The sequence below is a fragment of the Colossoma macropomum genome, unplaced genomic scaffold (genome assembly GCF_904425465.1).
Source record: "Colossoma macropomum unplaced genomic scaffold, Colossoma_macropomum, whole genome shotgun sequence".
In the NCBI taxonomy this organism is placed as follows: Eukaryota; Metazoa; Chordata; class Actinopteri; order Characiformes; family Serrasalmidae; genus Colossoma; species Colossoma macropomum.
In genome coordinates this window covers 32,771-57,673 of record NW_023495067.1, presented here as the reverse complement: position 1 = coordinate 57,673, position 24,903 = coordinate 32,771, and the positions used below count along the sequence as shown (strand labels likewise).

The 24,903-nt window shown below is 41.5% G+C and overlaps 1 protein-coding gene across 2 annotated transcripts in view; it reads left to right on the top strand.

Moving 5' to 3' along the window:
- The window catches only part of LOC118800990 (cathepsin L1-like), a 28,858-nt gene that overhangs the window by 1,604 nt on the left and 2,351 nt on the right, over window positions 1–24,903 (top strand). The window contains exons 3-8 of one of the 2 annotated variants that reach the window (XM_036561162.1): window positions 1,013–1,155; window positions 5,971–6,165; window positions 14,833–15,024; window positions 19,969–20,134; window positions 21,709–21,817; window positions 22,801–22,902. In XM_036561162.1, the coding sequence (XP_036417055.1) occupies window positions 1,013–1,155; window positions 5,971–6,165; window positions 14,833–15,024; window positions 19,969–20,134; window positions 21,709–21,817; window positions 22,801–22,900 (905 nt within the window). In that variant the 3' untranslated portion in view covers window positions 22,901–22,902. Of the gene's footprint in view, window positions 1–1,012; window positions 1,156–5,970; window positions 6,166–14,832; window positions 15,025–19,968; window positions 20,135–21,708; window positions 21,818–22,800; window positions 23,002–24,903 lie in introns of those variants that run through there. The other variant, XM_036561163.1, reaches the window with a different exon arrangement.

Sequence of the window (24,903 nt, the reverse complement as noted above, 5' to 3'; positions counted from 1 at the left end):
GAAAAAATGTGATGTTTAAGTGTGTTCTCTGTAGATGTGTTAACTTATATTCACTTAGAATCAATAGAACGGAGTCATTTGACTGAGAGTGTTTGAACGTTTGCTTACAATATATATTGTGATTGAAACTGAACCAGAGAGGGCCGGACACACTAACCAGAGTTGAGACAGGACACTATAAAGCTTTCACTTGGAAAACAGCAGATACCCGAAGAGTTTAAAAACTGTAACTAAGAACGGCACCTCAAAATAGGTGGGAAAGCTAAGTATAGCTATAGAGGGGAAAGTCTTTCTCCAAAGTTTGTACCATTGTTTGTCATATATATATATATATATATATATATATACACACACACACACACACACGATCAGGCATAACGTTATGACCACCTCCTTGTTCCTACGCTCATTGTCCATTTAATCAGCTCCACTTACTTTACTTTGTAGTAAACTCCAGCAGCACTGCTGTGTCTGATCCACTCAGAACAGCGCAACACACGCTAACACACCACCACCACATCAGTGTTACAGCAGTGCTGACAATGATCCACCACCCAAATAGTACCTGCTCTGTGAGGGTCCATGGGGGTCCTGACCACTGAAGAACAGGGTAAAAGGGGGCTAACAAAGTATGCAGAGAAACAGATGGATTACAGTCTGTAATTGTAGAACTACAAAGTGCACCTATATAGTAAGTGGAGCTGATAAAATGGACAATCAGCGTAGAAACAAGGAGGTCATAATGTTATGCCTGATCAGTGTATATATATATATATATATATAGTTATGTATAGTATGTATAGTTATGTACCAGAACTTTTGCATAGGTAACATTTTATGTCCTTTTTTCAATTTCAGCAAATAAACAGAAATTGTGCAGAAGTGTGTTCTCTGTAAAGGATATGATGTTTTAGTTTCACCTAGAAAATCAACAAAATATAAATTCACCAGAGTGTTCAAAATTTGCATGTACTGGAATAAAGTAAGTGTATGTGTGTATGTTTCCTCTCAGGTAAGAGTTATGGTTCAGTGGAAGAAGAGTCTCAGCGTAAGATGAAATGGCTGGACAATCGTAAACTGGTCCTGGAGCACAACATGCTGGCTGACCAGGGCATCAAAAGCTACAGACTCGGCATGAACCACTTTGCAGACATGGTGAGACATGGGTCATTCCATACCAACACACTTACCCCTACAAGTTCATGTCATGGATTGTCTTGAAGAGGGCTGAGCACACAGCCTTGTGGCACATCTGAAAACCTCTATTAAATCCATGGGACCTTGCTCTACTCAGCTCTACTACAAGTAATTTTTTAGTCATGAATTTTTGAATTTTGGCCCTTTTCTTAATTTTTGCGATTCTTTGTATGTGCACTGTAAGTCTCACTTTTCACTGGATTGAGTTGAAATTTGTATTTATCATTCCAAGAAACCATAAGCATAATTTACAGCATGTATTCATGTAAACAGTTGTTGCTGAATGTATATCTAGAAGTTATTTGGTTCTGGTCCCACAGATCTTGCTAAATGTAGGTTCAGCACTGAAAACCCACTTTTTAAGATAATTTGACTGTACATTTTCCCAAGAAGGATTATTTGAATTTGAAACTTTTTATGGGAAGGTGTTAATATTTATATATATAATAATATATATAATAATATATATATATATATGTTATCCCTTGATTATTTAATGATTTGATAGCTATTTTGTGAATTTTTCACTGGCTGTAATATTGCATTCAGTGATTTTATTTCCTAGGTACATATTTGCAATATGTTGACTTCAAGGTTTTCTGTGTCTGTGTGATACCTATTGAGCCTGTGTTTTATTGGTTTCAGGAAATTTCAAATCAAATCAAATCAAAATCAAATCAAATCAAATCAAATCAGATTTATTGTCACATCACAAGAGTACAGGGACACAGGTGAGTGAAAAACTTGAGTGCGAGTTCCACAAATTATGCAGAGAACAGTATTTACACATAGATAAACAAAACTATAGATAGGATAGAAGAATAGATAAAACCAATTTAACTAAAATATATACATATAATCTTACACAATAACTTAAAAATAATAATATTGCACCGAGACATATAATATTGCACTGGGAATGTAGAGTGAGTGTAATCAACTATATACTATATATAGTAATGGATATTACAATGCTATGTAGATGTGCAAATAATCACACTAGGTGTGGAGGTAGAAGATGGTACAGTAGGTGGCAGAGTATTTAGTAAAGTGCAAGGTACAGGAAGTTAAGTGCAAGCGCAGGGGGAGAGTATTGTCTTTGGATAGGTATTCAAAGTCCAACTATGCAAGTAAAGTGCGGGAGTACAGTGGGTGCATGTACGTGTAATGGGAGGGGTTGGGCTGGGCAGAGCAGTGATTACTGGCTGTTCAATAGCCTGGTTGCATGGGGGAAGAAGCTGTCTTTGAGCCGACTGGTTCTGGCTTTTAAGCTTCTGAGCCTCCTACCACTCGGCAGCTGAGAGAACAGACAGTGGCTAGGATGGGAGGGGTCCTTCATAATCCTTCTGGATTTCCTCAGGCAGCGACTGGTGTATAAATCCAATAGGTTAGGGAGCTGAACCCCGGTGATGGACTGTGCTGTCCGCACCACCCTCTGCAGAGATTTCCTCTCACGAACAGTACAGTTCCCGTACCAGGTGGTGATGCTGCCCGTCAGGATGCTTTCCACAGTGCAGGTGTAGAAGGTCTTAAGGATGCTGGGGTTCAGGCCAAACCTCCTCAGCCTTCTGAGGAAGTAGAGGCGCTGGTGGGCCTTCTTCACCACCTGTGAGGTGTGCACTGCCCATGTCAGGTCCTCGCTGATGTGAACACCGAGAAACTTAAAGCTGCTGACCCTCTCTACCGCAGTCCCATTGATGGAAATCGATGGGTGTACTCTCTCCTGCTTCCTGAAGTCCACGATCAGCTCCTTGGTCTTACTGACGTTTAGAGAGAGGTTATTCTCCTGGCACCAGTTTTCCAGGATTTTAACCTCCTCTCTGTAGGCCGATTCATCGTTGTTGGAGATCAGGCCCACAACTGTTGTGTCGTCAGCAAACTTTATGATGACGTTGGAACTGTGTCTAGCAGTGCAGTCATGGGTGTACAGGGAGTACAGGAGCGGGCTGAGCACACAACCCTGGGGGACTCGGATGTTGAGGGTCAAAGAGGAAGATGTGATACTTCCCATCCTTACCACCTGCCGTCGGTCCGTCAGGAAGTTCAGGATCCAGCTGCACAGTGTGCTGTTCAGACCCAGATCCCGGAGCTTGCAGTCGAGCCTCGAAGGAACGATTGTGTTGAATGCTGAACTGTAGTCTACAAACAGCATTCTCACATACGTGTCCTTCTTTTCCAGGTGGGAGAGGGCAGTGTGCAGGGTCAGGGCGATTGCATCGTCGGTGGATCTATTCCGCCTATATGCAAATTGCAGTGGGTCCAGGGTGGCAGGCAGTGAGGAACAGATGATATCCCTGACCAGCCTCTCAAAGCATTTGCTTACGATGGAGGTCAGGGCAACAGGTCGCCAGTCGTTCAGACAGGTAATACTAGCTGTCTTTGGAACTGGCACAATGGTGGCTAGTTTGAAACTAGCTGGCACGACCGAGAGAGACAGTGAGGTGTTATAAATGTCTGCAAAAACTCCTGCTAGTTCCCTGTAGCAGGCTTTAAGCACTCTCCCGGGAATGCCATCTGGTCCTGCTGACTTGCGTGGGTTCACCCTCTTGAAGGCTCTGCACACATCAGCTACGGAGACGGAGGGGGGGTTGGGATCAGCGGTGGGCGGGGCGCTCTCCAGTGGTGCTGCGGGAATTCCGTCGAAGCGAGCGTAGAAGTTATTAAGCTCATCCGGCAGATCAGCGCTGGTACTGGGCAGAGTGCGAGAGTCAGTTTTATAGTCAGAGATTGTATTTAACCCCTGCCATAAGCTTCGTGTGTTGGCTGTGTTGAACTGTGCCTTCACTTTCGTTCTGTACGCACGTTTAGCTGCTCTGATGGATTTACGGAGAGCGTAGTTGGATTGCTTGTACTCCTCCGTATTTCCCGCTCTGAATGCAGCGCTGCGTGCGCTGAGGGCGGAGCGAACCTCACAGTTCAGCCAGGGCTTCTGATTGGGGTAAACGCGGACTTGTCTGCAGGGCACTACGTCATCCACACACTTGCGTATGAAGGCGGTGACTGTGTCTGCGTACTCGTCAACACTGCCCGACGAATCACGGAACATTTCCCAGTCCACATTCAAAACAATCCTGCAGCATAGCGTCTGATTGGTCAGACCAGCGGCGCACCTCCCTGGTAGTGACCGGCCCCCGTTTCAGCTTCTGCCTATAGGTGGGCAGGAGCAGGATGGAGGAGTGATCTGATTTGCCGAACGGGGGTCGGGGGAGGGATTTGTAACAGTTCCGGATGCTGGAGTAAACATGGTCTAAAATCCTGTCTTTCCGAGTGAAACATGTTACGTGCTGGAATAATGTCGGACAGTAGGTTCGCAGGTTATTCCGATTAAAGTCCCCCGCAACAATAAGTGCAGCCTCCGGGCGCGCGGTCATCTGCTTGCTGATAGCCTCGTGTAGCTTCCCGAGCGCGAGGTCCGAGTCCGCCTGCGGGGGGATGTACACCGCGGCCAGACAGAGTCCCATTATCTCACGGGGCAGCCACGCCGGCCGGCAAAACACGATGAGATATTCCAAATCCGGCGAGCAGAAAGACTCGATGAAATGTACATTCCTCCGATCACACCAAGCGTTGTTGATCAGAAAACATACACCTCCTCCTTTGCTTTTCCCGGAAAGCTGCTTGGTTCTATCGGCGCGGTGCAGAGAACCCGGCGGGTTCGATGGCATTATCAGGGACCTCATCGGATAACCACGTTTCTGTGAGGCAGATAACGCTGCAGTCCCGGATCTCTCGCTGGAAGGCGACCCGTGCATGAAGCTCACACAACTTGTTTTCCAAGGACTGCACGTTAGCCAGTAATATGGTGGGAAGAGGCGGCCGATGGGCACGGCGTCTGAGTCTGACGAGCACGCCGGCTCTCTTGCCTCTTTTCCGGCGTCTTCGACGGGTGCGTGGCCGGGCGGCCCAGATGAGTGGCGCCTCTCCAGTGTTAGCAAACAAAGGATCGGCGTTATGGAACTCAAAGTCCGGTTTCCGGTGAGTGATCGACGATCTGATTTCCAGAAGTGTTTGTCGGTCGTAGGTGATAAAACCAGTAACATTTAGTGCAAAAAGAGTTAAAAACAAACACAAGAACAACAAAAAACTGCAAAAGTAAGCGGGAGCTCGCAACACGGCAGCCATACTCGGCACCATCTTCATCTTGCATCCAAGTTACAGCCTGTAATGAATTTCTTGCATACTAGATAATGTCAGCTCTGTGTGTGAACAAATTTAGTTATACACAGGTAGAGATGTTAAATTCCTATTGGTAAGGGACTTCCCACAGTGGCCAAACCTCTCTCTCAGATGCAAGTACTCATACCTAACAATGTCTTCAGCTATTCTTATGGCTCATAGATTTAGGTGGCTTTTCTGTGATACAAGACAAGGCATGTTTTGCCTTTCTATTTTTAATTATTCTGTGTCTATTGTTGTTCCTATTATTAAATGCAGCCATAGATGAATGATACCATTAGACAGGAATAAAACATAGCACAGAAAGTTCAGTTGCAGGTTGGCTAGGCTGGTCTGCATCATGTAACTCCCACTCCAGCCCTAATTCTTCCCTTTTCCTCAGCCATGTCTGACAGTGTGGACAAAATGAAAGACCAACATGTAGCCTACTGCCTACCATGACCCAGAGTTAACCATGTTTGTGTGATTATAACAATCATTAGTGTTGTTGTTTGAACGTTCACTAACGTGAATATTCTGTAAAGCTTGTCTAACCTTAAAACAGTAGCTAGGAAGACTGCTGATGCTACGCCTTTCACTGCTGCTCTTCTCCAACAGAGCGACCAAGAATATGAGGCCATGTTCAAGGGCTGCCTGATATCCTTCAACACGACTAAGACTCGCAGTGCAACTCCATTCCTCCCACAGGCGAGTGGTGCTTCTCTGCCCGTCGCTCAGGACTGGAGGAGCAAGGGCTACGTGACTGGTGTTAAAAACCAAATGGAGTGTGGATCCTGCTGGGCCTTCAGTGCGGTGAGTTTCAGTAAATCAAACAAAAGGATGTGAGAGCAGCGCTAAAAAGAAGGTGAAAATTGAGTCCAAGTCCCCATAAAATTAGTTTAATGACCACAGAATCTGCTTTTGACATGGCTTCTGCTTGTTCTTAGGTTAAGTGCGAGTAATTGATGTGAAACTTCTTAAAACCTTTTAGTGATATTACAAATAACTAAAATAACTTTGCATGTTACATTGTTTTGGTCAAACACTGTATTGCTCCATTCTTCTACAAGACCTTTCTGAAATTCTTAATAGGTTAGTTCATCCAGTCACAGATAACCATGTAGCTGGTGAGGAGTTAGGCTAGATAATCAGTTTAGATGACTCCTATAAGACATGGTTGGCTGCAAATCCTTATGAGTAAAACACATTAAAATAACTCAACTCATAAGTGAGACTTATGTTTGCTTATCAAAGTTATTTCACTTATAATAGAATTTAAACTTGGAGCATTAAGGGGCAGATTTACGAAAGTCTGCGGTGGCTCAAATGCATTTTGCTTGGAAACAGCACCCCCAGCTGATTGTCATTGTGAGCACAGAAGCCTTTTTGGACATGTACATGAAATCTATCTATCTATCTGTCTATCCATCCATCCATCCATCCATCCATCCATCCACCCACCCATCACATAGTCTCAATAAAAGCAGGGATTCCCAAACTTTTTTTTATGCCAGAGGTATGTAGAAGTAGTGTTTGTCTCAAGACCCATGAAATATTTTGTGAAGTGAAATTAATTCATCTAAAAGGTTCTTATGTTTGCTGTCCAATTTTGCACAATGCAAAAGCATGATTAATGTTATTATAAAAGAAAATGCATAAATGCTATATTGTTACTTATAGTGAGAGTGTGGAACAGAAAAAATAAGAAAGTAATGTCGCACTTTTTTGTTCTGTATTTAGATGCAGTCGTTCAGCTGTGGCCTTTCTAATCACAAACATGCATACATTTGCATACATGCATACTTAACATTTGGACATTACATGTCTTATTTAAATTGGTTCTGTTCCATGATGTCAGCTAGTTTTGTACACTGCACATAATGGCTCGTCAGATCTGCTTAATAAAATTACTTCATGTGGTAACAAGAAATTTAACTAGTTTTATCCAACTTAAAATACTACATTTATGAAAGAATCATTCATTCAGGTTGAATAAAACTAGTTAATTCACTTGTTACCACATGAAGTATTTTTTTAGGTTGGTCTGATGAGCCATTTTTTACAGTGTATGTTAGACCCACTGAATTTTTTGTAGTGGCAAAGAAGAAACAGTGGTTAATAATGTTCATCTGTGCGTATATCATGGCTGTTTTATTCAAATAAAATTGTGTTAAATTCACCAAAAGTAAACTGAAAAACTGAGCTGATATATATTAATCATTCATGAGGGAATTATTTACACAGTAAATTTGCTTGGCATTAACATCAAATTTTTAATTTGCATTAACATTAATATTTTAGGTTGTAGAATTTAGGCTGCCTTGCTACAGGTTACTCATGAGTCTAACGATAAAACAGCCAGACAGCAGAGTAAAAGGTATCGTTATTAGCGAACAGTCTTTAGCTGGATGACAAACTGACCTATGTTTACTGGATTCACCTCAGAAGAATCTAGCCTGAACACACACATGCACACAGCTGTAAAAATTAATCAGTTCATATGACAAATGATTATAGTTGAATATAAATTAATTATTCAATTAATTAAAAAAAAAAAGATTAAATTAGATTAGATTCAACTTTGTCATTGTGCAGAGTACAGGTACAGAGCCAATGAAATGCAGTTAGCTTTTAACCAGAAGTGCAAAATACAGTATTATTTACATATAAAGTGCAGATATAGAGTGGTAGAAAAAATATAATATGCAACTATAAATATAATATACATATATACAGAGTGAGTGGAGAGCGTACAAATGTAGGTAGTATTTACTGTGAGAGCAGCATATGTAAAGATAAGTATACAGAGTAAACTTGTACAGTAATTGTTTGTGCAAATATGAATAGTGCAGTAGTATACTGTGCAAAATATGAATAGTGCAATAATACTAGGAAAGCATAAAGTACAGTAACAGTGCAGTGAGTGCAAAGAGGCAGTTAAAGTGACGGTGTGGAGTTCAGCAGGGTCACAGCCTCAGGAAAGAAGCTCTTACTGAGCCTGCTGATTCAGGAGCAGAGGCTCCTGTAACATCTGCCAGATGGAAGGAGGGTAAAAAGTCCATGGTTGGGATGAGAAACGTCCTTGATGATGTTCCTCGCCCTGCCCAGGCCAGTTTTTACCACCCGCTAGAGTGCTTTGCGGTCAGATGCGGAGCAGTTGCCGTACCACACAGAGATGCAGTTTGTGAGTATGCTCTCAATGGTACAGCAGTAAAAGTTCACCAATCCTGGGACACATGTGAGCTTTCTTGATGCTCCAGGAATTAAATACGCTGTTGCGCCTTTGTGACCATGATGGAGAAGTTTAGGGAGCAGGTGAGATCATCCGAGATGTAGATGCCAAGGAACTTGAAGCCAGGCATGCTCTACCTCCGCACCGTTGATGTAGATGGGGGAGTGTGCCTAGCTCCTACCCCTCCTAAAGTCCACTATGATCTCCTTGGTTTTCTGGGTGTTGACCACCAGTTGCTGCACCTCGTCTCTGTAGGCCATCTTATCATCACTTCTGATCAGACCCCTCACCGTGGTGTCATCTGCAAACTTGATTATGGAGTTCGAGCCATAAACAGGAACACAGTTATGAGTGAACAGGGAGTACAGAAGAGGGCTGAGCACACAGCCTTGTGGCACACAGGGGTTCAGGGTGATGGGGGAGCAGAAGAGTTTATCTAACTTAACAGACTGAGGTCTGTCAGTCAGGAAGTCCAGAATTAAATTACAGTGAGTTGTGTTGATACCAAGCTGGCTAAGCTTTAAACCTCAATTAGGGCCAACTGTCTTTCATGCATTCACCTTGCTCAGAGTGTGACAGACATCCATGGTAGAGATGTAAGTGGCTGCTCATCTGGTGGTAAATCTGTTTTGGAGAAGACCACCTTAGTGGTTGAGCTCATCGGGGAGTGAGGCACAATGGTAGGGGCACAGTGCATGGTGGTTTGAAGTCAGTAATTGACTGTATGCCTTGCCACATGTGCCGGGGGTCAGAGGAGTTGAATTACTCTTCAATCCACTGTTTGTAGCAGTGTTTAGCCTTTAAGATGCTTCTTCTGAGGTTGGCTGTAAGCTGTAAGCCTGTAATATGGTCACCAGACCTAAAGGCAGCATCTCTTGCTTTGAGCAGGAGGTGAACCTCTCTGTTCATCCAGGGCTTCTGTTAGGCAAGGTTTTTATTGTTTGTGAGTTGTCACTCTGTCCACACAGCTGTTGATATGTTCCAGGACAGAGTTGGTGTAAATGTCAATGTTGGTGTGAGAGTCTGTGGTGGACTGGGCTGCAAACACACTCCAGTCTGTGTGCTGGAACAGTTGCTGAAGAGAGGAGTCAGCCCCTTCCATCCAGATCTTCACAGATCTTGTTGTGGGTTTTTTTCTTCACGTTTGATGACTGGGGTGTACTTGGGGAGCAGGAATGAAGAAAGGTGGTCAGACTGTCCCAGATGGGGGAGGGATGTGGTTTTGTACACATTAGCCACACTGGTGTAAACATGATCCAAAGTTTTTTGTCCCCTTGTGGTGCAGGAGACATTCTAATGAAACTTCGGAAATAAAGATCTTAAATTGCTGTCATTAAAGTCCCCAGTGATGATAAAGGCTCCGTCTGGGTGCACAGTTTGCAGTTTGATAACAGCAGCACAAAGATTTTTCATAGCCACATTAGCATTAGTGTTACCAGCAGCAACATTGCAGGTAAACTCACATGGAAGATAGAGGGGTCTGCACTTAATAATCAGGAATTCCAGATCAGCAGAGCAGTGGGTGTCAACAACGACAGAGTCTGTGCATCATGCTTTGTTTACATAAATGCAAACAGCACCGTGGCTCTCACCCGAAGCTCCGAAGCTGTAGCTGACCAGTCAGCTCTGTACGCCCCATTAGTTCCACCACACTGTTAGAAACATCTCTGCTTAGCCATGTTTCTGAAAAAAAAACATGAAACTGCAGCCCATAAGCCTTTTACTGTGCGAGGGTCCAGATCTTTAATTCGTCCAGCTTGTTCGCCAGAGACTGCACATTGGTGAGGAAGATGCTAGGTAGTGCTGGCCGGTGTGAGTTAAGCCTTAGCTTAGCACTCAGACCTCTGCACTTACCCCGTCTTTGTTTATGGTCTCGACACCAGTGCCAGGCTCTTCCAGTTGGTATGAATGGTTAGTCTGGTCTCGGTGTTCTGGTTAGCTAAGGGCTAGCTGGTTGAAGTTGAATGGAAGGTCCAAAATGATGTTTGTGCAGCAATGATTAATATTAAGCAGTGTCTCTCTGTTGTATATGAAATTTGCATGAATGAGTTGAGTGAAAACACAGGAGATGGCTAGATAAATAAATACTATGTCACTAAAACTGGTGAGACGCTGAGCATCGCGATGTACATGTTCCACCATCTTGGTTTGTAAAAAATGTGATCATTCAATGTGGTCATGTGATGCACACAGAGCACTTGAACAAAATTACTATTGTGATGTAGATGTTATCTACGGAGCCCCGCTGGTGACATCCTGTATAAATAAAAATAATGCGTGGCCACGACTTAGTAAGGCGTGGGAATGAGATGATTAAGTTGTGGCCACGACTTAGTAAGGCGTGGGAACGAGATCCTAATGCGTGGCCACGACTTAGTAAGCAGTGATCTCGTTCCCACGCCTTACTAAGTCGTGGCCACGACTTAATCATCTCATTCCCACGCCTTACTAAGTCGTGGCCATGCGTTAGGATCTCGTTCCCACACGTTAATAAGGCGTGGCCACGCATTATTTTTATTTATACAGGATGTCACCAGCGGGGCTCCATAGTTATCTGTTTCCTAATGTATAAAACCAATGTTTGTTCATTTACTAAACAAAATGAATAAGACCAGCGTTGACCACCATCCTTTCACTCATCAAAGTAGTTTATCACAGTGAGCTGTACTGAATGCTGATTGCAGAGTGATCAGACTCTTACATATGTTCAGTAACTGCCCTGATGACAGATTTTCACTGTAAGCATAACTGTTCACACCGTAAGCATAACCGTTCACACAGTGAACTTTTCTCTGGTCACTGCTTTACTGAGGATAGCTGACTGTCTCACTTTGCATAACCGGGGTGGCCAAAAGGATTGGCCAAAGTGGTGGCCAAGCTTCACGCTATGGTGGCACTGGCCACATTGGCCACGCCCCTGTACAGCAGTTGGGTGCCAGGAAATGAAGGTTACTGCCTTTAATCCGAAAAGCCTTTAATTTAGCTCTACTTTTGCATATATGCAATGATTCATCCCCACCTACCAGTGCACTGCCACCCACAGTTTAAAAAGCACTGTTTTAAAGTAAGCGAGCATGATCGTTAGAGAGAGGCATTGTAGGCATTAAAATGAATTAAAAATGAAAATACCTTAGATTAAAATGTATTTTCATTTTTATTTCATTGATAATTAAAATGCATGCAGTTTCATTTTTTTAATTTTTAATAATAAGACTTTGTTTCTCCTCATGATCTTTCAAATGCAGAACTTTTTGTGTGATGCAAAACCTCTTAAACTAATAAACTAGCTAAACTGACTATGAAACACATTGCATTTGTCTCCTTATCGACATAACTTTATAGCACATCTGTCTCTCAGCATCTTTGGGACATCCTTTGTAAACAGGGATATAAACATATAAATGGTTCTACACATATATGTAAAACTAGTTTTCATAAATCAGAAATTGGAATACTTGGTCTAATAACTAACTGTTTGGAACAATATTAGGGAAAAAGAGAGAACTAGTGAGCTTTATAACCATAAAGGGGCTGGTAGGCCAAGCAAGACCTGTACAGCTGGATGAAATCACCACACACCTGTCCAACAGATCAAAAACACTGTTCAGAGGCAAGTGTGGATTTGTCAATGACTGCTGTTCACAGAAGACTTCATGAACAGAAATAAAGAGACTACACTGTAAGATGCAAATCACTAGTTAGCCACAAAAACAGGATTGCCAGGTTACACTTTGCTAAAAAGTACTTTAAAAAGCTTGCAGTATTCTGGGAAAAGGTCTGGTGGACACATGAGACCAAGATTAACTTGTATCAGACAAAGGCAAGAGCAAAATGTGGAGGTGAAATGGAATTGCCCAGATATAACGGCTTCCACTCTTCTGGGAAGCTTTCTGCAAGATTTTGCAGAGTGTCTGTGGGAATTTTTGCCGATTCATCCAGAAAAACATTTGTGAGGTCAGACGCTGATGCTGGATGAGAGGGTCTGGGTCACAATCTCCGTTCCAGTTCATCCCAAAGGTGTTTCATGGGGTTGAAGTCAGGGCTCTGTGAGGGCCAGTCAAGTTCTTCCACACCAAACCTACCCAGCCAGGCCTTTATGGAGCTTGCTTTGTGCTCTGGGGCTCAGTCATGGTGGATTAGAAAAGGTTCTTCCCCAAACTGATCCCACAAAGTTGGAAGCATGAAATGGTCCAAAATGTCTTGGTGAAGCATTAAGATTTCCCTTCACTGGAACTAAGGGTTCTATGCCAACCCCTGAAAAACTACACCATAGCGTTATCCCTCCTCCACCAAACTTTACGGCTGGCACAATGCAGTCAGGCAGTTAACGTTCTCCTGGCATTCACCAAACCCACCTTGTCCATCAGACTGACAGATAGAGAAGCGTGATTCGTCACTCCACAGAATATATTTCCACTGCTCCAGAGTCCAGTGGCGGTGCTTTACACCACTCCATCCGATGAATGGCATTGTGCTTGGTGATGTAAGGCTTGCATGCAGCTGCTCAGCCATGAAAACCCATGCCATGAAGCTCCTGGCACAGTTTTTGTGCCGGTATCAATGCCAGAGGAGGTTTGAACAGTTACTGAGTCAGCAGAACGATGGAGAGTTTTGTGACCTATGCTACTCAGCACTCGGCAACCTGCTCTGTAACTTTACGTGGTCTGACAATTCATGGCTGAGTTGCTGTGGTTCCTAAGCGCTTCCAATTTTCAATAATAACAGTCATAGTTGATCGTGGAATATCTAGGAGGGAAGGAATTTCGTCAACTGACGTGTTGCAACGGTGGTATCCTATTTCAGTATCACACTTGAGTTCAGTGAGCTCTTTAGAGTGACCCATTGTAACAATCCCCTTGTAAATCTCAACCAAGAAAACAGTTACTGAAGTCCAAGGACTATACACCCCAAGTATAAGAGTAGAGGAGATTGCAAATAAGCCCAAACAGGAGAGACAAAAACCCGTTGAAGTTATATTGGAAAAATCAGTGGAACAAACACATACACATATACAACCCCTATATACACACAATAAGTGCCCAGTGTCCATCAACTCTGAAAGTCCAAAACTCAAAGTCACAAAAAATCCAAAATCCCACAAGTCCTTAGCAAGCAATGCATTGCAGTGAACGAAAAAAGAAAAAATCCAGGATAGATCTCACCGGTGGAGCAGGCCTGACATCCAGTTACATCCAAGACAGTTAGAGGAAATCCACCTTCTAGTTCCTCCCTGCGCTTGTCTTGCCCTTTTAGATGGATCCTCGGCCGAGCTCATGAGTTCCCAGGTTGAGTGGTAGGCTTTGGGTTGTACTGCTCCTCTCACCCCAAACACATCACCACCCTCACTTCCACAGGGCCCAAAAACTTTTTTCGTCCTTCCTCTTTCCTGGTTTCCAGTCACCTGTCTCAGTCCCTCCACCCCCCCTTTTCCAGCAGAGCTCTTAAAGGGCCTATACGCAACTCTTAGTTCAGTTTCATTTTAGGGCCCCGTATAATACACTTGGCTAATACAGAATAAAAAAACGTCCATTCATTTAATACGTAACCCACACACCAGAAGGTTTTAACGCTGCCAGGATTTCATTTAACCATTTTAAGACTTCTCATGTGGCACTGTCACACCATTCTTTCACAAAAATTTGTAAACGTTTGTGCTTTTATACACCTGTGGCAATGGGACTGAATGAAACACTTAAATTCTATGATTAAGAAGTGTTTCCCATTTTTTTGTCCAATATTTTTGTCCATATAATATGTTTCAGTAAACAAAAAAACTGTTAATTGTTCATTCTTAGTTTTGTCAGCAGTGGTCCTGACCTGTTTCAATGTGGGCCACTACTGGCTTACAGGCAGATTCACAGTTCTGACAGTGGACCAGCAGAGTCATGTACTTGCAAGAGGATGGATAACACAAACTGTACATCAACAGATGGGCTACAGTCTCTAACATGCACACCAGCAAGGTGGAGCTACACGAAAGGGGTTTCTAAAAAAAGTGACAGGGACTGTATGTATCCTGCGGTAGTTCATTTATTCAGTGTTTGTATGTATTTGGGCCAGCCTACTTTTCGGTTTTAATGTCTCTGGCCTTTTCTCAGGGGGTTCTTTTAATAAATCAGTACAGGGATATTGTAGCATGGCATCTCTTCTGTCAATCACAACGTTTGAATGATATTAAGTGTTGAAAACAAATCATTACCATTTCTTTTTCTCTCTTTCCCTTCATTTTCCCTCTATTTTTTCCTCAGACAGGGGCACTAGAGGCTCAGATGTTCAAGAAGACAAAGACACTGGTGTCCCTCAGTGAGCAGCAGCTGGTCGACTGCTCTTTTGAAAATGGAAACAATGGCTGTGAAGGTGGAAGTGTAGATTTCGCCTTTATGTACATAAAGAAAGTTGGAGGCCTGCAGACAGAGGAGTCCTATTCTTATGAGAACGAGGTGAGTCTATTGTGCTTACCAATGAGTGAAGTTGAGAGAGCAAATTAAATAGTCACAGGAAATAAAATTAAAATATTGTGATTGTTTGAATTAAATATTCATGAAAAAGTGAATAAAATAACATTATAAAACAGCTTAAAAAGTAGCAGAATTGATAGATCTATCTGAAAAGTGTCATGGTGTGCCAAAATATTCTATTTAGCAAACTGGGGATTCTAATTGTGGAAGAGCCACAACCTTGAACCGTGTGGCATGCCCTGGTGGAATGTCTAACAATAGCAGGATTTCCATTAAAACGTTTTGTAAACTTTAAGCTAATTTCTGAACAGTAGAAAATAGGAATTACTCAGTGTTTCCTTAACTACTGTTTTGCACAATTTCTTGAAGATGACATGACACACTTGCACCATACATAGTAAGACAAGTGTCTCACTTACCCTGTAGGAGTTGAACCTTTATTAATGCTTGGTAGAGCAATTTTGACCCTCAGTCAGCTGTATATGATGTAGGTCCGTTCAGAGAAGCCGGGCAGCAGGGAGCAGAGCAGGCAGTGGCCCATTTAATAAGGGATGTAAGTCACTGACTCTCACCGAACCCCACTGCAGCAAATGTCATTGAGAGGACATAGTAACAAACACGTGACTTTTATTCCTGCTACATTAACAATTTTTCAAAACATTTCTCCTCTATTGATAAACCAGCTTTTTACCTCATCAGCTTATTTATTTCTATTTATTAGTTTTATGATCCACAAAGAGAGGGTTTGTTTCTTAGTATAAATAAAATTAAACAAAAAAAAATACAATTAGAAGCTAACAAGACACATTGGCACGTAGTTCTAATAGCATATTCTTCACAATTAATTATTTAAAATTAGTGGAGGGTCCCAATAAAACCAGACTACGGTTCAGTTTATTGGTATTATTGTATATTGGTTGTTGCACAAAAATGCATGCTATCACACAATGCAATAGTCTAGTACAGGGGTGTCAAACATAGGGCCTGCGGACTTGGACCGGCCACACTTTGGTTCTCATCTGGCCTGACAGTTGAATTTAGAATCCATGTTCTGAATTAAAATCATGTTATGGACTGTAATTGACCATTTGCAAATTATTGAATGACATGATGCTCATCCAGTCAGTGCTTAGCCACCATCTTTAAGCACTACTTCTTCCAACAAGTAAATTAAAAATTCTGGCAAAACCCCTTTAGAAAACCACTAGAGCGATGCTGGTGATAAATTATTCACAATAATTAGGCTAAGAGATGTGGAAAGGTGTTACAGAGAAAGTGTAATTCAGACGTTATCCTGATTATCTGAAAGGTAAAACTATTTCGATTTAATTCCTGAAGCTGAAAAAGTTTTTATTTAAACTTTCTGGAAAACCAAACTCACAGCTCAATGACAAAATTATAAACATGCAGCTCTATGGTTAGTCTCACGGAGCTAGACATGATCTTGTACTGAGAACACACATCTGACGACCATGGGGCTAAACGTGAAGGAATCTAGACTTATTAATGTGGAGACAAACATAGTGTGAAAAAGTCACTATTAGGTGGACCGTGGTCCGAGTCCGGACCCAGATGGACCCAAGTCCTATGTGGACCTGGACCTATAAGCGATAAACTATGGAGAATCATTTAATTTGACAGCCCAGGAAACTCACAGACCAAACGCATGCATTGTAAATATCACATGTGACACTACTCAACCAATCAGATATGTGCATTACAATGAGCACTGAGACGCACACACAGGGGAGGGACAAGGCGAGACACAGCAGTCAGAGAAGAAAGTGAGCCAGAGGGAAGTTATTTCACATGGCGTGCTCTAAAAAGAGAAAACTGATAAATGTTGTTGAAATATGACTGAATTGTACTTTATTTGATTTGACATTCAGTTTTTGACTGCAAAAGATGTTGATATACCTACTAGGCTACTTCATTATACATTATATGGCACTGAATCATGATGCAGGTTAGACATTATGATGTTCCGGACCTTTGCTTGAGGAAATTATCTCTAAATGCACCTTATTGAATTTTAATTATAGACGCCTGTTCTAAACCAATTCAATATCTCATGAAGGCAGAGCTCAAAATAGGGGGTGATAGGGCTCTCTTCAACATTGTCTAACGGACAAGTCTGTGGTTAGCCCCATGACTATAATGTAAATTAGCATTGTTAAAAAATCCCCAAAAACTCTAATTAAGCATGTAGATATGAGTTGCGAGTGTGGAGAACACATTACATGTAATAAAGTTAAACATGAGGTCTTGCAACAGGAAAAAAAACGTTCCATTAAAGTAGACTATGCATTAGCTGTAGAAGATATCACTTGGCAAGTAACAAAGATTGACACTGGGTTACTAGCAGCTGTATGTGGCCACTGTCATTCAAAATTGTTACAATACAACCAGAGTAAAAGTGATGCAGAAAGAATCGGCAGCAATGTTTGGGAAAAGACAAGCTCTTGGATTTGTATTCATGCTAAACTACATGCCAGCACATCCACTAAAAACACTACAATGCATGTGATATGAACACCCATTTTCCACAGCAAACAACAGTATTGTAACAAATATGTGCTCCGTGTATGTTCTCACCACTGAGCAATGGTATAAACTTTCTATAACTTCATAGCTATCCCAGAAAGCCACTGATAGAATAAATTTGTCTGAAATGACTTGCAGCTACTTCTTCGTCCATTTCTGTGCTGTGACCTGCATGTGCAGCTGGAATTCCCTCTGCATTTAAAAAATGATCTTGCTCCTATATTACAAATAGTAATGGACATATAACCAAGATTGTAATTTTTGTGTTTTAAATGTCAACAACACTGCTGCGTTGGATCCACTCATACCAGTGCAACACACAATAAGTCACCACCACATCAGTGTCACAGTGCTGAGTGCCACATAATACCTGCTCTGTAACGGTACTGTGGGGGTCCTGACCATTGAAGAACAGGGTAACAAAGTACGCAGAGAAACAGATGGACTACAGTCTGTAACTGTAGAACTATAAATTGCATAGACAATGAGTGTAAATACAGTGAGGTGGACTTAATGAAGTGGCCTGCTGGTGGCCAGTGCAGAACTAACAGAGCACAAAACTCTACACTATACGGAGCCCCTGTATAAATAAAAATATGGCCATTATTGAGTAAGGTCTCATTCCTATGCCTTACTATGTCATTCCCACGCCTTATTAAGTTGCATTAGGATCTTATTCCCACACGTTAATATGGCGTGGCCATGCTTTATTTTTATTTAGAAGAGATGTCACCAGCAGGGCTCTGTAGCACAGTTAAGAGCTATACTTGGTACAGAACTTTACACAGTGCAGAACTCTACACAGTTCACATCTTTACACAATACAAAACGCTATATAGTGCTGGACTGTACATGGTACAGAACTCTACACAAGGCAGAACCTTACACAGTACAGCACTCAATGCAGAACTATACATAGTGCAGAACTATACACACTACAGGACTATACACAGTGCAGAACTTTACACACAATACAGGATTATACATGGTGCAGAACTATACACACACTACAGGACTATACAAAATGCAGGACTATACACAGTGCAGAATGATACACACACTACAGGACTATACACAGTGCAGAACGATACACACACTACAGGACTATACACAATGCAGAACTATGCACAAACTACAGGATTATACACAGGGCAGAACTATACACACACTACAGGACTATACACAGTGCAGAACTATACACACAATACGGGACTATAGAAAATGCAAGACTACACATACTACAGGATTATACACAATGCAGAACTATGCACACACTACAGTACTATACATGGTGCAGAACTATACACACACTACAGGACTATACACAGTGCAGAACAGTACACACAGTACAGGACTACACAGTGCCGAACTATACACACAGTACAGAACTATACACACACTATAGGACTATACACAGTGCAGAACTATACAAAGTACAGAACTACACACAGTGAAGACCTCCACACGGTACAAAACTATACATAATGAAGAAATACAAAAATAGTACAAAAATATACACAGTGCAGAACTATACACACTACAGGACTATACACAGTGCAGAATGATACACACACTACAGGACTATACACAGTGCAAAACTATACACACACTACTGGACTATACACAGTACAGAACTATACACACACTACTGGACTATATACAGTACAGAACTATACACACACTACAGGACTATACACAGTACAGAACGCTACAATGAAGAACTATACCCAGTACAAAAATCTACATACACAGTACAGAACTATACAAAACACAGGACTATACACAGTATAGAATTCGCCACAGCTCAGCCAGTCATATCAAATCTTGTCAGTTTTAAGCCAATCATATCAGACCTCATCAGTTGTAAGCCAATCATATGGGTCTGTGGTTTTACTCGCTCTACAAAGTAACATAAGTCGGCAACTGCTGAAGCGTTTAAGACAGAGGGTGAAATGAGATGTGGAGCATGTTTATGCTGTTACTTGTTGATTCATTTTGAAATAGGTAGACCCAAACCCATATTTGATTTAAAACTAGTATTAGTATTTATTCTTACTAGTTCATAGCTGGAAAGAATCTTTTTGATCCTTGGCATACAAACAATCCAGGCTGTAGAAACTACACCTTCTGCTCTACTTGTAACAGATCATATTCTAGGATTTTTTTTTTCATATCGCCCTCAGCCCTTAAACACTCAATAATATATTACATATTGTTCAATATATATTACAATTCTCCCTATCTTTATTTCAGACAACTCGGCTATTATGATGTCCCTCACTTCCCCTTTACCCATAGTCTCTCATGATGTTCAATGTAGACTTAATGTGCCTGAACCTTTAAATGAATGCTAGCCATCCTGATTTTCCCATCTCTCCTCAGGAAGGGACTTGCAGATATAATCAACAAAACGCTGTTGCTACCTGCAGCGGCTTCGAAACAGTGCCCGAAGGGGATGAGAATGCTCTGCAGTCTGCAGTGGCCGCAATCGGACCTGTTTCTGTAGACATAGACACCAGACGTCGCACATTCAAACTTTATCAGTCAGGTAAACTTAAAAACCACCCCTGATTTGTCATTACTATATGTTTTCTGCACTGGTGCACATACCTAACTATTGAACCACCTCAGACACTGACGAACATTGACTCATTACAATATGCTGCTTTTACTTTGCAGGTGTGCAAATGCAAGGTTACCTGGGTGAATCTGACATTGTTACTCTTAGATGTCTGTGCCACTGCTTGTATTATCATAGTGTAACAGATAGGAGTTTCTTTCTCAGCGGGTTAGTCTTGATCTTGTGGGCCACAACATACACTCACTAAGCACTTTATTAGGAACTTCCACTGACCGTATAGTTGCACTTTTTTTGTGCTACAATTACAGACTGTAGTCCATCTCTTTCTCTGCATACTCTGTTACCGTGTTCTTCAATGGTCAGGACCCCCTCAGGACCCCCACAGAGCAGGTATTATTTGGGTGGTGGGTCATTCTCAGCACTGACCAACGCAAACTGTACAGCAGCAGATGAGCTACTGTCTCTGACTTTACATCTACAAGGTGGACCAACAAGGTAGGAGAGTCTCATAGAATGGACAGTGAGTGGACACAGTGTTTAAAAACTCCAGCAGCACTGCTGTGTCTGATCCACTTGCACCAGCGCAACACACACCAACAATCCACCACTACCACGTCACTGCAGTGCTGAGAATGACCCACCACTCAAATTATACCTGCTCTCTGGTGGTCCTGACCATTGAAGAACTGGGGAATAAAGTATGCAGAGAAACTGATGGACTACAGTCTGTAACTGTAGCAAGGCTGAGGTGTTTTGTCTCGCCCACACAGTTTTAACAAATTACTGTTCTCTGTGTTTGAATCCAGGAAACTTACCAAATGAAAGCTAACCATCAGCATTCCCTGTATGCAGATTCAACAGTAAAGCGAATAGGAATCTTCTTTAACCTTCTTCTCCATATAAAAGCTGGATAAGGGTTTAATGAGTGGACACAGCAGGGTCTACAACACTACCTGTATATGTAGAGGCTGTTTCACTCACTTCTCCTGCTTCACTCATGCCGTTGTGTTTAGTTCTGTTTCAGTGGTGTAGCAGGCTGGCAGTGATACACTGAAGACTGTCAATCATGAGTGCTCACATAAATATCAGGTCAGATTCAGGCAGTTCTTGGATAGATTTTAGCATCATACAAACATTTTTAATCATTTACACTGCGTTCACTGGGACTTGAAATCAGTCCAGTCAGTCCAGGGAATTAACACTTAGTATGGGATTAATGAAACAAGGAACATCAAGGAAATTAACACTTAGTATGGGATTAATAACACAGCTAAGATAACACAGAGAATTTCCAGAGAAACCCTAAATTGAGGCAGTTTCTGATGTGTCTGAAATTTCACTTGCTGTAAAGGTTTGTGTGGCTGGCTCTGTACACTGGATAATTTGTGGGACTGAATTAAATTGGATGTGTTGGTTTCTGTTGGTAGTTCATCTGTCTGCTGTTCTCTTAGCATACTTGAGTCATTGGTTCATCAAATTACCAACTAGTCAATTAATGTCCGAAAGTCTTGATTGACAGTTGCTACATTGACTGATTGCAGGTGTGTATGATGAACAATACTGCAGCGATACTATTCTGGATCACGCTGTCCTGGTTGTTGGTTATGACCGCAGCACCAGTGGACAGGACTACTGGCTGGTCAAGAACAGGTAAAGCAACAGGCAAACAAAACTAAGCGTTCATTTAAAAAAAATCCCAATTGGAATAAGCAAAGGAATGGGAATGTGTTTTAACCCTTTAGGGCTGGTTAACCAGGTCCAGATTAAGCCTAAACCTAGAAATAATTTCCAGTGGTAATGCTCTGTTGACACTGAAATTTAATCCAGGGTTAGACTTAATCCCTGTCCAGGAACATATAACTGGTTTACAGATAGGGATTAAGCCGACTCGATTAATCCCTGTCCAGGAAACCAACCTTTAGGGTCTGTATATGGTTCCACACGTTTCTAACAATTCCTCACCCTCATAACTACAGAACATTCTCAGTAGCTTCTGAATGATTCATGGTAAGTACAGAGTAAGTCATGAAGTGATGGTTCAAACAAACATTTATTCAATTTTCCCCTTAGACCAAATGTAGACAATCCGTCAAGAAGCTACAAGAGTAGAGTAATAATAATAATAATAATAATAATAATAATAATAATAATGGATTTTACTTAAAAAGATTTCCAGATGCTACACAGATAGAATCAATAAAATAATACATTCATAACATTTATATATAACAAAAATCTTAAATGTAATGGAAGCTTATACCCCACCAATTAGCATCATGCATACTACATGCCTAAACCCCCCCATGCTTGCTTTAAACTTCACTGAGTAATTAAATAATCTAAAATAAACTTTAAAAAATGTCACAGCAAAAACTGTAGTGGCAGCCATCTTGAAATCTGAATTTTATCTGGACTTTACTCCGTGTTTATAAGTAACAGTGTGTCATACAGTGTCAGAAACTTCATAATGAAGTCTATTAGAGATTACTCTTCATGGTTTGAGATGAGCAGTTAGCACCATGCTAATTGGTGGCAAATTAGCTTTCATTACTTGCCACATACATAATCTGACATAAGATGAAAACTGTGTAGATTTCATTTTCATGCCACACTAACAGCAATTTCTTTTGCAGCTGGGGTGTTAACTGGGGTGAAAACGGCTACATCAAGATGTCCAGGAACAAGAAAAATCAGTGTGGTATCGCCACAAATGCTGTCTACCCGTTGGTATAAAGGTATAACTTCATTACAGGTATTTCAGTACCCATCCTCAGAGTTGGGTTTAGTTTAAACTGCACTTCAGATGGTCACAAAGACCATCGGTACCAAATGAGTTCTTCAATAATCAAATCTTCACAATCAACTTTGAAGGTTTTTGCCATCAACAGCTGTTATTTAAGGGTTAATTAAAGGGTTACATGAAGATAATTTGGACAATACAGCAATGTCTTCCAAGCTTGTGAATATCTGGCTTGCCCAGCTTTTGTGGTCTTTTACCTTGTGTGCATTCACAATTGCATACATGTCCACAAAACAGGGCTGCTTGCTTCTGCTTGCCCCAAATTTGCTGATGATCTCTAAATGATTAATATGCTGTAAAACTCAAAATTGTTCCTGGAAAGCAGGCACATTTTAGTCTTGTCCGTGATTATATAAAAATGATTTTAAAAAGCAGCCTGATTACACTGCCTGAACTTTTGTGACTTCTTTGCCTAGCACTTTCTTATTTAAATTTTCCTTTCCAACTTAAATGTTGCAGCAGTGACATTCTGACACCTCTTCAGGTACCAGCTAACTGCTGCACCATTTAAAGTGGAAAGGAAAATTCAAATGAGAAGCTGGCGAAGAAGAAACTAACTTCAGCTTTGTTGTGAAGTCTGTAGTCGTTCCCCTTTGAGTGAATTCACTCCATTTAATCCTATGTCTTACATCAAGTCAAAGTCCAACACATGCCAGAAAATAAAACTGCCACAAAAAAAGAAATGAAAAAAAGAAAACAACTGCTGCCTTGTGTTGTTTACGTTGACATGGTTACAATTGATGTACAGCCTCAAACACACAGTCTTGTAGCATTTTAATAGCAATTAACTCCTTTTGAATGTTTTTTCAAATGTGATTTTGGTTACTGATCATCAAATCACACATCTGTGCGATTATTGAGGTTATTGAGGCTGCAAAAACTAGACAGAAAAGAGTGCATAGTGTTTGGTTTTTTGATAATAATACAACCACATTCCAAAAAAGTTGGAACACTGTGCAAAATGTAAATAAAAACAGAATTCAATGATAGGCAAATCATGTAAACACTATATTTAACTGAAAATATAACAAAGACAACACATGAAATGAAACTAGGAAAGTTTATTGTTTTCGAAAAATATATGACCATGTTGAATTTGATGCCAGCAACATGTTCAAAAAGGTTAGGACAGGTGTATGTTTACAATTGTCCTACATCACCTCTTCATTTAACAACACTCTGTAAGTGTTTGGGAACTGAGGAGACCGACTGCTGTAGATTTGAAAGTAAAAAGGATTTTAGCTGTTCAACAGTGCGGGGTCTGCTTTGTCATATTTTTGTGCTAAATGTTTTCAGTGGGTGACAGATCTGGAGTGCAGACAGGTCAGTTTAGCACCTGGACTCTTTTACTACAGAGCCATGCTGCTGTAGAACATGCAGAATGTCTTGCTGAATAAGCCAGGCCTTCCCTGAAAAAGACGTCGTCTGGATGGCAGCATATGTTGCCAAAAACCTGAGTATATATTTCAGCACTTATGGTGCCTTCACAGATGTGCTGTGTGAAACCCCCCATGCCATGTGCACTAATGCACCCACCATACCATCACAGATGCTGGCTTTTGAACTGTGTGCTGATAACAAGCTGGGTGGTGTCCATGTGCCCATGATTTCCAAAAGAATTTCAAATGTTGATTCGTCAGACCACAGGACACTTTCCACTTCACTTCAGTACATCTTAAATTAACTCAGGCCCAGCGTGTCTGGATCCTGTTTCTTCTTTTCACGGCAGAGTTTTAATTTGCTTTTGTGGATGCAGTGATGAACTTACATCCACTTACATCACCAACTGCAATGCAAAGCATCAAATGCAGTGGTGTAAAGCGCTGCCACTGGACTCTAGAGCAGTGGTGACGTGTTCTCTGGAGTGACGAATCACGCTTCTCCACCTGGCAATCCAATGAACGATTCTGGGTTTGGCGGTTGCCAGGAGAACGGT